Source organism: Entelurus aequoreus, linkage group LG24 (assembly GCF_033978785.1).
Source record: "Entelurus aequoreus isolate RoL-2023_Sb linkage group LG24, RoL_Eaeq_v1.1, whole genome shotgun sequence".
Classification (NCBI taxonomy): Eukaryota; Metazoa; Chordata; class Actinopteri; order Syngnathiformes; family Syngnathidae; genus Entelurus; species Entelurus aequoreus.
In genome coordinates, this window is record NC_084754.1 from 28,666,550 (window position 1) to 28,683,352 (window position 16,803).

At 38.6% G+C, this 16,803-nt stretch overlaps 1 protein-coding gene across 4 annotated transcripts in view; it reads left to right on the plus strand.

Annotated features, from left to right (window-relative positions):
* LOC133641811 (synaptic vesicle glycoprotein 2B-like) overlaps nt 1–16,803 on the plus strand; it is a 91,674-nt gene that overhangs the window by 60,512 nt on the left and 14,359 nt on the right. For all 4 annotated transcript variants that reach the window (XM_062035843.1, XM_062035844.1, XM_062035845.1 and 1 more), the window contains 7 exons: nt 3,166–3,279; nt 3,347–3,435; nt 3,516–3,591; nt 4,952–5,040; nt 7,279–7,412; nt 11,318–11,515; nt 15,902–16,061. In XM_062035843.1, the coding sequence (XP_061891827.1) occupies nt 3,166–3,279; nt 3,347–3,435; nt 3,516–3,591; nt 4,952–5,040; nt 7,279–7,412; nt 11,318–11,515; nt 15,902–16,061 (860 nt within the window). The remainder of the gene's footprint in view (nt 1–3,165; nt 3,280–3,346; nt 3,436–3,515; nt 3,592–4,951; nt 5,041–7,278; nt 7,413–11,317; nt 11,516–15,901; nt 16,062–16,803) is intronic.

Here is a 16,803-nt window from a genome sequence, read left to right on the forward strand (position 1 = left end):
AATTATTTTATCATGTGATTTGGCTGTCTCCATACGTTTCACATTGCCATGACAGCCGTGCTAATGTTGGGACCCATTTTCTCAGCATATCAGCATATTGAGAACGAAATAGGCACTGACACTACATATATCCACATAGGTTTTATTTGTCGAAAATCTTTTTTGCCGTGACACAACCAAAACACCCAAACTTTGGTAAAGATCAAGGGTGTCAAACTTGTTTTCATTGAGGGCCACATCTCAATAATGGCTTACCTCAGAGGGCCGCTTCTAACAGTGAATAATATATGAACATAAATGTATAAGGATTATTATTACACAATTGCCTATGCATTTGATTATTATATATAATTGTTATCTGTAGAATTACAGTAAAACAACCGGCAGCTCAGTCACCAACATTTTACTGTAATATTTAAGATTATTTTTACAACATATTACGATACCGCTGTTTTTTGTTTTTTTTAACTGTACAAAACGGGCAGCTCAGTTGCCAGAATTTTACCATAAAGGTATTTTTACAGAATATTACTGTAAATTTAAAAAAAACAACAGTTTTTTTGTAATTCGGCCAGTTTTTTACCATATAATCTATGTTGTTGTTTTACAGTATTTTACTGTAAATGAAAAAATTGGTACCACAGTTCTTTGTACGGTAAAATTCTGGCGACTGAGGTTCCAGTTTAAAATCTTCAATTGTTGTTTTTACGGTGTATTACCGTACTGGAAAAACGTTAACACAGTTTAGATTTTTTTTTTACAGTAAAATTCTGGCGAATTAGCTGCCAGTTTTTTACCGTAAAAGAATGTTTACAGTGTAAAATTTCATGGATAACTCACTTCCAAATCATAAGTCAAGTAAATATTTAAGTATGTATTTTTATTTAAACAAAAAATGTTGGACTGTATGATAATATATTTTATGCAATATTATATAATATTAGCTGGGATAGGCTCCAGCCCTTCCGATGAGCGATAGAAAATGGATGGATGGATTAGGAGGTTTGTAATTTCATGCAGTACATGTTTTTGTATATGGAAATAACAAATACATTTAGTAGGAAAAGATGAAGTACTTAACTCACACACATTATTACCAGGTCATATAAAATGATGTAGTTGGGGCTTGAGTTTGACACCTCCAGCTTAAATGTTTGAAAAGGCTGTGGTGCAATGTACTCTGAGAGGAAAACAAACAATGAGATGTCTGGATGAAAACTTTAAAAAGTTTGGAGGTAATTTTAATTAAAATGTCTCGAGGGAACTTAATAACAGATGAGCTGTCTTATACTGACACCTCAGAAGATTTTGCATCTAATTAACCTCAACATTTTGCTCAGGAAGTGAAGAAATGTAAACTAATGCATTAATAACATCCCAAAATATGAATAAAATGTTCTTCTCACTTTTAACTTGGGGACATGAATTAAATGAGTTTCCTAGGGAATGTTTTATACAAACACTGTTTCCATATGAGTTGGGAAATTGTGTTGGATGTAAATATAAACGGAATACAATGATTTGCAAATCATTTTCAACCCATATTCAGTTGAATATGCTACAAAGACAACATATTTGATGTTCAAATTGATAAACTTTTTTTTTTTTTTGCAAATAATCATTAACTTTAGAATTTTATGCCAGCAACACGTGACAATGAAGTTGGGAAAGGTGGCAATAAATACTGATAAAGTTGAGGAATGCTCATCAAACACTTATTTGGAACATCCCACAGGTGAACAGGCAAATTGGGAACAGGTGGGTGCCATGATTGGGTATAAAAGTAGATTCCATGAAATGCTCAGTCATTCACAAACAAGGATGGGGCGAGGGTCACCACTTTGTCAACAAATGTGTGAGCAAATTGTTGAACAGTTTAAGAAAAACCTTTCTCAACCAGCTTTTGCAAGCAATTTAGGGATTTCACCATCTACGGTCCGTAATATCATCAAAGGGTTCAGAGAATCTGGAGAAATTACTGCACGTAAGCAACTAAGCCAGTGACCTTCGATATCTCAGGCTGTACTGCATCAGCAAGCGAAATCAGTGTGTAAAGGATATCACCACATGGGCTCAGGAACACTTCAGAAACCCACTGTCAGTAACTACAGTTGGTCACTACATCTGTAAGTGCAAGTTAAAACTCTCCTATGCAAGGCAAAAAACGTTTATCAACAACACCCAGAAACGGCGTCGGCTTCGCTGGGCCTGAGCTCATCTAAGATGGACTGATACAAAGTGGAAAAGTGTTCTGTGGTCTGACGAGTCCACATTTCAAATTGTTTTTGGAAACTGTGGATGTCGTGTCCTCCGGACCAAAGAGGAAAAGAACCATCCGGATTGTTATAGGCGCAAAGTTGAAAAGCCAGCATCTGTGATGGTATGGGGGTGTATTAGTGCCCAAGACATGGGTAACTTACACATCTGTGAAGGCACCATTAATGCTGAAAGGTACATACAGGTTTTGGAGCAACATATGTGGCCATCCAAGCAACGTTACCATGGACGCCCCTGCTTATTTCAGCAAGACAATGCCAAGCCATATGTTACATCAACATGGCTTCATAGTAAAAGAGTGCGGGTACTAGACTGGCCTGCCTGTAGTCCAGACCTGTCTCCCATTGAAAATGTGTGGCACATTATGTAGCCTAAAATACCACAACGGAGACCCCCGGACTGTTGAACAACTTAAGCTGTACATCAAGCAAGAATGGGAAATAATTCCACCTGAGAAGCTTAAAAAATGTGTCGCCTCATTTTCCAAATGTTTACTGAGTGTTGTTAAAAGGAAAGGCCACGTAACACAGTGGTGAAAATGCCCTTTCCCAACTACTTTGGCACGTGTTGCAGCCATGAAATTCTAAGTTAATTATTATTTGCAAAAAAACAAAGTTTATGAGTTTGAACATCAAATATCTTGTCTTTGTAGTGCATTCAACTGAATATGGGTTGAAAAGGATTTGCAAATCATTGTATTCCGTTTATATTTACCTCTAACACAATTTCCCAACTCATATGGAAACAGGGTTTGTACATTAAAAAAATAAATTTTCTTCTGATTGTTAAAAAAAACTTGATGTTGAAGATGTTAGGGTTTTCATTGTCAATTCAATTAAGATCACTTAGCGTATTGTTTACAGCTCGTTTTCTTTTGTTTCTCTTTAGGTTACACACATCAAGGCTCCTAAGACAGCAGAGGATGAGTTAATCGAGATTCAAAGTGCAACAGGAACAGCTGTGCAGCGGTGGGCAGTGCGCTCGCTCACGCTCTGTAAACTGGTATGTACGTCACAACCATGGGAGATTCAGGTTGACGTGCTCTACAGAGGTTGTGTCTTGGTTCCAGGTGCTGAAGAACGTAGCATCTCTCCTGTCTGCTGAATTGCGCTATGCCACTCTCTTCATGGCCGTTATCTGGTTCTGCATGGCCTTCAGGTAATTAGCTCGCATTATGTCTATACAGTCGTTGCACTCAAAAACAACCTCACATTTGTCTTTGTCACATATTGTCACAGTTACTACGGCCTTTCCGTGTGGTTCCCAGACATGATCAAGCACCTTCAGTATGAAGAATATCAGTTGAAAGTCAAGGTATGTTATTGCTTTCCATAAGTCATTGTCATTATTGGAAGTTCTACAAGCCGTCATTAGGGATTTCCCAGACCTTTTCACCTCAATATACACGGTGTAGTGAGGGGTAACGAATTGAGTTATTTCATTAATACTGGCCGAGATTTGTCAGTATTCCCCCTTATCGATTCACATAAGATCAAACACTAACATAATGTATTTCGATACCCTTATTGTACACATTTTGGGCAAATTAAGGCCCGTGGGCCGCATGCAGCCCGTTAACTTTTCAATCTGGCCCGCCGGACAGTCCCAAATATTTTTTTTAGATCTTCAAGATGGAAACTGTAGGTGCCATTATGATGTGCAGTGATGTTTTTAAATTACTGTAAGTCTTAAACTATACAAAGTATTTCAATGGTTGGAATCTGCGATTTTGCATGATATACTAGTTACTATGATAATCTAATTAGTTACTTTGGTAATCTAATTAGTTACTATGGAAATCTAAGTCACAGCAGCTCAGATGAGGCACCAGGCAGTGTGGGTGGGGAGCGTTTCCACAGAGTGTTTCCAGAGCGGCCAGCCTGAAATGCGGGTGTCAGGGACAGACGCGGAAGGAGATTTTTACAACAAAGTTCTAACACATAGTGATATATCAGATATATCAGATTGTAGGTGGGTTTTTTGTTTACCTTTTGCGTTCATATTTCGCTGTTAGTTGCATTTTTGTTGCGTTTCGCTTGATTGTAAAATATGTCGATCGGGAGGTGGTCTGACGTTCATATGTTGTCAATATTCAGTGTTTTATCGTTCATAGTTAATATTGTAAATCCCAAATTCTTTATTTCCATGTACATTCTGGGTGTCTCATTCAGTAAAAAAAAATGTCAAATTCCATTCCGTTTTTTAAGGCAGTCTGTCATAACGTTTTTAGCTTTCAATCAGACATTATTGTGAGGTTTTCTATAAGTGTTCCTAAAAATAGATATACCGGCCACCAGACACATTGTTTTTTCACATAGAATATATATGCTTTATCTTATACACTACTGCCATCTAGCTGCATGCAAAATCTACATTATAATATTAGCAAATGAGACTCAAAAGTGTAAGATAACAACTGGACAGCCTAGTTATTATTAGCTGAATGTTAAATGTTAAATAAAAAAATTTAGTTTTGTAAATAAATAAATGACCATTTATTAACACTTGAACACACACAAAAGTACTAACTTGGCATTGCTTAGCACCGGCATCAATTCCCGGGTACTAGGAATGGGTACTGTATCGATTCAAATGTGAAAGGTACCCATCCCTAATACGGTCTAACATACTGCCATAACGAAATAATGTTGGTTGTGGTCCATGTTGTTTTTAGGTGTTCCATAAAGAAAAGGTGGAGAACTTTCACTTCAACTTTTCCTTGGAGAACCAAGTCCATAAAGAAGGAGAATACATCAACGACAAGTAGGTGCCACTTTGCCATCCTCTGGACACTGAAATCGTTTAATTCACGATCCATACATAGCCATAAATCCATTTAGCTTGTCTAAAATTTAAATGTTGAAATTAATTTCCCTCCATGTTTTGTACACAATCCTGCTCAGTGCAAGTACTGAAAATGATATTAATGGGATGTGTGCATCTGCCGCATTATGTATGTGGCAGTATCAGCATTTCAGCCTTTCCATTTAAAGAGGATCACAAGCACCTTGTGCAAATTACACAAGATCAACCATTTCATTTGTTGGTATCACATTGTGCATGCTGTGTTTTTGTGTGTACGTGAAGCATTAGCTATGTGAGTGATTTTGCTGCATGTACTTATGGCCATATACTTTAGTTGTGAAGGTGATAAACTTTAGCAGGATTACATTAAGGAAATCACTGGATATTGACATTAGGGGTGTCCAAATTAGATTTCGGAATCGGATATCGGTCTGATGTCAGCAAAATGTCACACGTATGGAATTGTATAGGACTTAATTTAAGATCTCTGGTATAAGCATTCCTGCAGCACGTTTGCTTCTGCAAAGCTGGACATCCAGTATGTTCTCCCATAAGCACACAAGTTTGGTCTTTTCTTGTATTTCAGTGGAATCATTGATGAAAGGTAAACATGGTAGGTTTTAAGCTATTAGGATCAAGTTGCTACACAACAGCTAAGCATACAATAGCACACAAGCTAGACATACAAAATAAGTGTCCATAATTGATCAATATTGCAGTCTAAAACACATTTGTCAATATTAACATGTATCAAGTAGTTTTAGTTACATTTGACTAGAAAGTATCCAGTAACAAATGTGTCTGGATCATTCAATTTACTGAGTCATGAGCTTAATTTAGTGGTTATTGTGGCAACTAGGTGTCGACCAAAAAAACAATTACCTCTCTATTTTAACTTAAAGACAGCATAAGTCCATTCTAGATGATTAATAATAAATAGTTAAGTTTTCTCCATACCTACCGTTGTTCTCTCTTTGAGTGATTTAATTTAATCAAACTTTCTCTTAGAGTCCAAACTTCCAAATTAAAAAGTGATGTATGCATCGTGCTGGTGTCGTATCGTCTATATTTAATGCTCCAATATTGATATTCGGAAGTGAAATAGTTATCGGGACACCCCTAATTGACACAGTGAGCGGTATGCTTTGAATTGCTAAATATATAGCGGTTTTAATTCTCAAAGCCTTGTAAAGCTCACCATGTGCCAAAATATAATTTAATTTAACTATCGATGTTGGATGAAGAGTCACTTATTTATTCCTATTTTGTCAGATGTTGACAAATAGAAGTATTATCTTAGACGTTGCAGTTTAAGGGTACTTTTGTTGCATTTTTGTGTTGACGTTGTTAGTTTGGACCCCAGAATGCAGAGCAAGGAAGGCGAAGTACAGGCAAGAAGTCCATTTAATTGGAAAACACAGGTCGTGCCAAAAAAAATGTAGTACAGCACGGAAGTGTACAGAAGACAAACGCTTGTCAAGGTACAAAGCAAAATGATCCGGTAAGGAGCAACAGCTGAAACTGAATAGGCTAGATGGACTTGTGGAAAACAGGTGTGCTGGCAGGAAACAGAGCAGAAAGTGAAGGTATGGCAACACAAAGTGCCTAACAGGGAAAAGGACCAAAATAAGCCCAGAACAAGTCGTGATACAAAACACAGGAAAATAGTGAACAATGTCAAAACGGCCATGTGGGATCATGACAACGTAGATTTGTAGATTCCTAATAATGTGACTCATCATCAACAGTGAGTGATACTGTTTAAGATAATCATATGTCTCTTCTTAGCAAAAACAACAACTTGGTGCTCTATAGCTGGAATTTGCATCATCAGTGCAATTAAAGGACATTGAACACAGTTTTCATTATACAGTATGTGGCTCCTACAACTGTATATTACTTGACTTCTATGCTATCTGCAGAATTAAATCAGGCAGAATGGGACTTCTCTTTAATACTGTGAAAAGTTACAAACAAGTTTTCCTCCTGAACTCTGGAGATCATCATTGCTGCCATTTTAACCGTGACTTTCATGTCTATATATGCGGCAAAACTTGTTTCCATAGCAGGACTATCTGGACTGCTATGTATTACTGAGACCATTCTGTTCATTCTGCAATACCACAGCAATAGAAGTTAGAGTCCATGTTTTCTTTGTCTGTTGGCTTGTTTTTGTATCACATCCCATGCCCGTAGGTTCATCAAAATAGAGCTGAAATCCGTCAAGTTTGAGGACTCATTGTTTGAAGACTGTCACTTTGAGGACATCAGGTCCACCGACACTGTGTTTGAGAACTGCACCATACGCAACACGTTCTTCATCGATACAGGTGGGTTCAGACGGAGCAGCTCAGGTTGGTTCGAGTTTAGCTATGATTGAAGGTAGGAGGAAAAACCGTGTAGATCAATGTGAAATACTACATGTAGAAAAATAGCATACTTACTAGGTGTGTCAGAGAAGTTCTATGACTGTTAATGTTGATCATACTTGATGTGAATGGCAGCATCCATTGCGATGCCACACAGCCAGACGATCAACCAACCCGTTTACGATACCCTCGGTGTTCGCTTTGTTCAGTGTGTCTTTCTTGCTTGCTCTCAACAAAGGCAGACGCTTCCCTTCCCTCTCCCTTATCTTTCCCCTGCTTTTGCTTCTTTTTCTAATCTCGTCTCAACTTTTTGGAGCCTCTTTTTGCACTGCCCTCCAAAGCTAACCATGGAATTGCTTGCCTGGTCTCTCAACGCAATCAACACAATTTTCTCAACAAGAAGCTCAGGTTCGGAAAACCTGTCCGTCCTGACGTAACGTTTGAAGTGGAGAGTCTGTGCCTGGCAATTCTTTCCGTTGAGGGTATTGGAGGTTTCTACCTGTTCGGAACAATGATAACAGGGCAGGCTTGTAATAAAGCAACTTTGAATTCAGTAAAGCGTCTCCGACGTCTCTTTTGATCCAGCCGCACTGGCGTTTCACACTTCTGTCCCGACGAGGATGACAAGACCAGAAATACACACCAGCAGTGCAGAGGCCACGAAAACGCCACTCCTTGTTGCCCGCTCTCAAAGGGGCCCGAGCCAAAAGGCCAAAAAGACATGAAAACCAAAGGGAGACATCTAGAGCACAGACCTCCTGCCAATACAGCGGCGTCATCGTGCCCAAATATTGAAGATGTAGAAGTTCAGAATTAGAATACCTTTGTCATTGCATGGAAACAATGAAATTGAACAGCAATCCAGCTCCGTGCTTTTAAAACAACCCACATAAAATAAATTCATAGCACATATTTAAAGACATGTTACATGTTGTGGTGTTTTTTCTCATTATATTTGAATTTCTAGTCAATATAATGGGGAACATTAATTTTAGATACAATAATTTTGTATTAAAGGCCTACTGAAATGAATTTTTTTTTATTTAAACGGGGATAGCAGATCCATTCTATGTGTCATACTTGATCATTTCGCGATATTGCCGTATTTTTGAAAGGATTTAGTAGATAACATCGACGATAAAATTCGCAACTTTTGGTCGCTGATAAAAAAAAGCCTTGCCTGTACCGGAAGTAGCGTGACGTCGCAGGTTGAGGGACTCCTCACATTTCCCCATTGTTTACACCAGCAGCGAGAGCGATTCGGACCGAGAAAGCGACGATTACCCCATTAATTTGAGCGAGGATGAAAGATTTGTGGATGAGGAACGTGAGAGTGAAGGACGAGAGTGCAGTGCAGGACGTATCTTTTTTCGGTCTGACCTTAACTTAGGTACAAGGGTTCATTGGATTCCACACTTTCTCCTTTTTCTATTGTGGATCACGGATTTGTATTTTAAACCACCTCGGATACTATATCCTCTTGAAAATGAGAGTCGAGAACGCGAAATGGACATTCACAGTGACTTTTATCTCCACGACCATACATCGGTGAAGCACTTTAGCTATGGAGCTAACGTGATAGCATCGTGCTTAAATGCAGATAGAAACAAAAGAAATAAGCCCCTGACTGGAAGGATAGACAGAAGATTGATTGAAGATCAACAATACTACTATCAGGAGACACTGAACCAAACACTGGACCTGTAACTACACGGTTAATGCCGCCTGTCGAAGCCTAGCAATGCTGTTGTTAACGACGCCATTGAAGCTAACTTAGCTACGGGACCTCGTCAGAGCTATGATAAAAACATTAGCGCTCCACCTACGCCAGCCCTCATCTGCTCATCAACACCCGTGCTCACCTGCGTTCCAGCGATCGACGGCGTGACGAAGGACTTCACCCGATCATCGATGCGGTCGGCGGATAGCGGCGGATAGCGTCGGATAGCGCGTCTGCTATCCAAGTCAAAGTCCTCCTGGTTGTGTTGCTGCAGCCAGCCGCTAATACACCGATCCCACCTACAGCTTTCTTCTTTGCAGTCTCCATTGTTCTTCAAACAAATTGCAAAAGATTCACCAACACAGATGTCCAGAATACTGTGGAATTTTGCGATGAAAACCGAGCTGTTTGTATTGAGATACAATGTGTCCGAATACTTCCGTTTCAACCCTCGACGTCACGCGCATACGTCATCATACATAGACGTTTTCAACCAGAAGTTTTGCGGGAAATTTTAAATTGCACTTTATAAGTTTACCCGGCCGTATTGGCATGTGTTGCAATGTTAAGATTTCATCATTGATATATAAACTATCAGACTGCGTGGTCGGTAGTAGTGGGTTTCAGTAGGCCTTTAAGAGCTTAGTCATAGAACCAATTTAATGTATAAGCCGAGGCATTACTGTATATCTTTTGTGACAGCAGTCATAGAACTTTTCTGACACTGCTCAAAAACCACTCTACTCACCAGGAACAAGTTCCACACACAATCAAGGGCTGGTGTTATACTTATTCACAAGCACTCTTTTGAAACATTAGTGACATTTGACATCCTAAATGTTCTTCTGGATGAAGGACAGACATTACGCTACTTTTTAGTCATTAGTTCTGCCATTACTTTCAGTGTACAGTAGGGTTGTACGGTGTACCGGTATTAGTATAGTACCGCGATACTAATGAATACTGATAAAAAGTACTGGTTCCAGCCCCCCTCTGTCGTCATCACGCCGTGACATTGCTGGTTTACGAGCATGTTCGGCAGTGTAAAATCACGGAGTACTTACAAGCAGACACGGTGTGTAGACAGAAAAGGGAGAACGGGCACATTTTGCCCTAAAAACTAACGATAAAGGTGAAGTTATAACACTGAAACGCCCTCAGAGGTGCTTTAAGACATGGCTAGCTAGCTAGCAGCTAATGTACATCCGCAGTCTGCAGTGTTAGCTACTTTTGAATCACTAATCTTCGCCTCCATGGCGACAAATAAAGTAAGTTTCTTACAAGTATCATCCCTGCAGGACGAGGAATAGCTAAACATGCTTCACTACACACCGTAACTCACCGGCGTCACAATGTAAACAAACGCCATTGGTGGATCTAAACCTGACATCCACTGTAATGATACCAAGTACCGGAGCGTATCTAGTCGATACTATTATGATTACATTGATATTTTTAGCATCACAAAATCTTTTTTTAGGTTTTTTTTAAAGTTTATATTATGTTTATAAATTCAGGAAATATGTCCCTGGACACATGAGGACTTTGAATATGACCAATGTAGGATCCTGTAACGACTTGGTATCGGATTGATACCCAAATTTGTGGTATCATCCAAAACTAATGTAAAGTATCAAACAACAGACAAATAAGTGATTATTACATTTTAACAGAAGTGTAGATAGAACAGATTAAGAGAGAAAATTAGCATATATTAACAGTAAATTAACAAGTAGATTAATAATTAATTTTCTACCACTTGTCCTCAATAATTTTGACAAAATAATAGAATGATAAATGACACAATATGTTCCTGCATACGTCAGCAGCTAAATTAGGAGCCTTTGTTTGCTTACTTACTACTAAAAGACAAGTTGTCTTGTATGTTCACTATTTTATTTAAGGACAAACTTGCAATAAGAAACATATGTTTAATGTACCCTAAGATGTTTTGTTAAAATAAAGCCAATAATGCGATTTTTTTGTGGTCTCCTTCATTTATAAAAAAAGTATCAAAAAGTACCGAAGAGTATCGAAATACATTTTGGTACCGATACCAAAACATTGGTATTGGGACAACACTAGTGTACAGTATGACAAACAAATGCATCTTCTACCATCTTGTCCACCTTCCTGTGTCCTGCAGACCTGAAGGAGAAGTTCATTGATTGTAAAATGGAAAACAACACCTTTGAGCACGACAAACATGGCTGCCACCTGGACACTGTTGAAGAGAACGACGTCCTCATTTATTTGGTCAGCTTCCTGGGCAGTCTGGCTGTGTTGCCTGGCAACATCATCTCTGCCCTCTTCATGGAGAAGATTGGCAGAGTCAAGATTATAGGTGATGTTCATTTTACTTGGCTCACGCTTCTGATGCTTATTGTATTTTGTATTTGCATCATCTATACTTTATGAGATTAAGGAATAATAGAAAACTGTGTGTTGACTAAATTGTGTTCAAAATAAACACACACAACACAATTGTTGACTACCGTTATCATGGCCAGTTCTAGGCAGGCATATATGAGGGGGCAGTCAGAAATATGAAGGCGACATCAAGGGTACATGTTGCTCCATCATGCTTTTGCACTTTTTTTCTGTACTAATACAGTAATAGCATTGCCTTCTTCGTTGAATTTGGTTGTTAGCAGTGATGGGCAGTAACAACAAGCTACATGTAGCTAAGCTGTCAATCAATCAATCAAACTTTATTTAGCGCTTTTCATACATAAAAGAAAAGCAGCGCAAAGTGCTTTATAAAGTTAAAAACAACACCCCGATGACCCATATCTCCAATAATCACATACATAAGCACAGACACAGATACCAAACACACGCACACAACATACACACATATGCAACCATATGGACAAATTGATTGCATGTCTGAGTACGGAGGATACATGTGAGTAAACACTATCACAGGAGCCAATGTATGTAGCTTAACTACATTTTCCAATAGCTTGGCAGTAGCTTAGCTACTTTTTTTTTTTAACAAATAGCTTTTCCTGTAGTTTAGCTACTTTTAGACCCATGTAGCGAGGGAGTTCACATCAAAGTTACAAACTACAAAGAGAGAAAGTGAACTGTGGAAAAAAAATATGGAGAAAATACAATGACCTGGATAAATGACAACATCCTTACATACGGAGAAAATCCATGATGATTGGTATGATGAATCCCAGTTGGCTAACGTTAGGGCAAAACATTATGGACTGGCCAATCAGAGGCAAGATAAGGCGGGTCATCGAAACTAGTAAGCAAAATCATAACCGTCACACACTATCACATGACGACCAGGCAGTCGGAGACAGAGGGACGTTTCAAGCTGACGACTAAAAATAAAAAGAGACATACTTGATTCTCTCCTGCAGATTAGATTTTTCCTTTAATGATGAAAATGATGTCCAGGAAACCCACAATAATGCGTGTCCTTGGCCATATTTAGATAAATGTATGCGTTAAGGAAAAACAATGCCCAAATCTTAGTTTTTAGTTGTTTACTCTGTAAACCAAAATCATAAATGCTCTCTTCATCTAAGACAGGGGTGTCAAACTCTTTTTAGATCGGGGGCCACATGGAGAAAAATCTACTCCCAAGTGTGGCCGTACTGGTAAAATCACGGCACGATAACTTAAAAATAAAGACAACTTCAAATTGTTTCTTTGTTTAAAAATAGGAACAAGCACATTCTGAAAATGTACAAATCATAATGTTATTGGGTTTTTCTATACTTACATGTTGGGGTTAATAGTATTCTATCTTTATCTGTCGTTATTTATACTTTCTGAATAAATTACGCAATAATGTTCATCAGTCAACTTATTGGTGTTAATTGTCAATCTATCAAGATAAAAAAAATAATATCAAAATCAAATTACAGGATGTCATTTTTGTAGTTTGCTCATTTTTCTCGACTGATGTACTAACATGTGGTTTATTTTGTTTTACATATGTAGCATCATCTACAAAGATACAAATAATTGCTATTCCGACATCTAGTGGACACATTTAGAATAACAGTTTCTTTCATTCAAAAATTTCGGCTAATTTTTATACTTCGCAAACTCATCCCGCGGGCCGCATATAACCTGTTGGCTGGCCTGATCCTGCCTGTGGTCCATATGTTTGACACCCCTGATCTAAGACGTCCAACACAAATTTAGGAACACAAATTAAGGTGAGTTGTGTTCATGAAAAGTTGTACTGCACATAAACATTACCAACTGTTCCCAAACAACACACAAGTCTTTGTTTTTGTTTTTTTGTCAAGATATAGGTAGATGCTGGTTTTTGTACTGTAGGTAGAGGAAATTAGTAACATGATAGGGGTTGGTTGGTTGGTTGAAATGTATTTCGAACATGTATACAGTATCAATATGATATATCACATATTTTACATACTTTCTTTACATGTCCAAAAAGGAGTAGGAAGAAGCAAGGTTTATCTAATCCTCCCCCTTTTTCTCTTCATAGCCATTACTAACACATACTTCCTTTTCTCAATTTGTACAATATCACTGTGTTCTAAATTCATCAGTTCTTCTCACTAGAAGGAAAATGAGTTATGATTTGCTTGACGAGATTGATAACATTTCATTTTCAATAAATTCATGACGTTTGCCATAAATCTTCTTCTTTGCACTTTGTAAACACTTTTAGTTTGAACAGCCTCTTAATCTGAATCATATTAGTACATTGTTTAATTTCTTTACTTAATCCATTCCATGATTTAATTCCACATACTGATATGCTAAAGGTCTTAAAGGCCTACTGAAATGAATTTTTTTTATTTAAACGGGGATAGCAGATCTATTCTATGTGTCATACTTGATCATTTCGCGATATTGCCATATTTTTGCTGAAAGGATTTAGTATAGAACAACGACGATAAAGATTGCAACTTTTGGTATCTGATAAAAAAAAAGGCTTGCCCCTACCGGAAGTAGCGTGACGTAGTCAGTTGAACATATACGCAAAGTTCCCTATTGTTTACAATGATGGCCGCATGAAGTGAGAGAGATTCGGACCGAGAAAGCGACAATTTCCCCATTAATTTGAGCGAGGATGAAAGATTTGTGGATGAGTAAAGTGCAAGTGAAGGACTAGTGGGGAGTTGAAGCTATTCAGATAGGGAAGATGCTGTGAGAGCCGGGGGTGACCTGATATTCAGCTGGGAATGACTACAACAGTAAATAAACACAAGACATATATATACTCTATTAGCCACAACACAACCAGGCTTATATTTAATATGCCACAAATTAATCCTGCATAAAAACACCTGCGTGTTTGTTACGCTAGCTCCTAGCTCCTCTGCTAGCTCCTAGCTCTTCTGCTAGCTCCTAGCTCCATAGAACACACCAATACAATTCAAACACCTGATCAACACACACAATCACTCAGCCCAAAAGACCGTTCACCTAACCCAAGGTTCATAAAGCTTATATATTTTAAAAAAGTTACGTACATACGCAAAAAAAAGTTGCGCACATACGGTCAAGCGATCAAATGTTTAGAAGCCAAAGCTGCATACTCACAGTAGCACGTCTGCGTCTTTGTCATCCAAATCAAAGTAATCCTGGTAAGAGTCTGTGTTGTCCCAGTTCTCTACAGGCGTCTGTGTATCGAAGTCAAAAGTCCTCCTGGTTAGAGTCTCTGTTATCCGAGTTCTTCCATCTTGACTGCATCTTCCGGGAATGTAAACAAAGAAGCGCCGGCTGTGTACTGTTGTTGCTGACTACGTTCGAAAAATACGTCCATTTCGCACCGACAACTTTCTTCTTTGCTTGCTCAGCTTCCTTCTCCATAATGCAATCAACATGATTGCAACAGATTCACGAACACAGATGTCCAGAATACTGTGGAATTATGAAATGAAAACAGAGCTTTTTCGTATTGGCTTCAATGTGGAAGGCATACCCGTGTTCGCCGGGCTACGTCACGCGCATACGTCATCCTCAGAGGCGTTTCGAACCGGAAGTTTAGCGACAAATTTAAAATGTCACTTTATAAGTTAACCCGGCCGTATTGGCATGTGTTATAATGTTAAGATTTCATCATTGATATATAAACTATCAGACTGCGTGGTCGGTAGTAGTGGGTTTCAGTAGGCCTTTAAGTGTTGTATGTGCATACACATGTTTTAAATCAGATATTCCTCTAAGGTTGTATTTCTCCTTATTTGTTGAGAAGAATTGTTGTACATTCTTGGTTAGCAGGTTATAGTTTGCTTTTTGCATAATTTTAGCAGTTTGCAAATGCACCAAATCACTGAATTTCAATATTCTGGATTTAATAAAAAAAAGTGTTTGTATGTTCTCTATATGGTGGTTTTGATGAGAAACTGATAAAGCCCTAGTACTATTAAAATTGCAATGTGGCCAAGAACAGCATCGTGTTCATGATGGTCTTAAAGCATGGGGATCCAAAGTGTGGCCCGGCAGGCATTGTCTGTCACCAGATCTTTTTTTATTTTGGCCCTTAGCATATTCTGAAAAACAGATACATTAATTATGATATGTTATTTTATATCAAACTAACTGTTGATATTGTTTCCAATATCTTAGCATATTAGGACCTTCAATGGATTGATTTTCAAATGAATGCACAAAATGTATGACCCAGGCCTTAAAGCTTCGGATGTGCTGAGACTGACATTTATGAGTTGGACTGCCAAGCATTTGTGTGATTTTGTCACTCTTTTCCTCATCCTGCTCGACCCAGGTGGCTCCATGCTCATCTCGGCGGGCTGCACCTTTTTCCTCTTCCTGAGCTTCAGCCAATCAGCAATCATTGCTCTACAGTGTCTCTTCTGTGGCGTCAGTGTGGCTGCGTGGAACGGCATCGAGGTGGTAACAGTGGAACTCTACCCTGCTTCTAAAAGGTACCAGGGTTTGACACAACTATAATAAATAATATACATGTTAGGTGGTGCTGAGCTACAGTAGAACGTTTTATTTCACACAACGGTATACGCTTCAGGCAGCACGGTGGAAGCAGGGTTATAGCTTCTTCCTCACCAGTCAGAGGTTCTGGGTTTGAATCTTAAACCTGGATCTGTATCTGTAATAATAATTTTAAAAAAAAAATTATAATAATAATAATAATGGATTAGACCAGGGGTGTCAAACTTGTTTTCATCGAGGGTCATATCGCAGTCATGGTTGCCCTCAGAGGGCCGCTTGTAACAGTGAATGTAAGAACATAAAAGTATAGTCGCCTCATTATATTATTGCCCATGCATTTGGTTTAGGGATGTCCGATAATATCAGACTGCCGATATTATCGGCCGATAAATGCTTTAAAATGTAATATCGGAAATTATCGGTATCTGTTTCAAAAAGTAAAATGTATGACTTTTTAAAACGCCGCCGTGTACACGGACGTAGGGAGAAGTACAGAGCGCCAATAAACCTTAAAGGCACTGCCTTTGCGTGCCGGCCCAGTCACATAATATCTACGGCTCTTGACACACTCACAAGTGAATGCAAGGCATACTTGATCAACAGCCATACAGGTCACACTGGCCGAATAAAAAACTTTAACACTGTTACAAATATGCGCCACACTGTGAACCCACACCAAACAAAAATGACAAACACATTTCGGGAGAGCATCCGCACTGT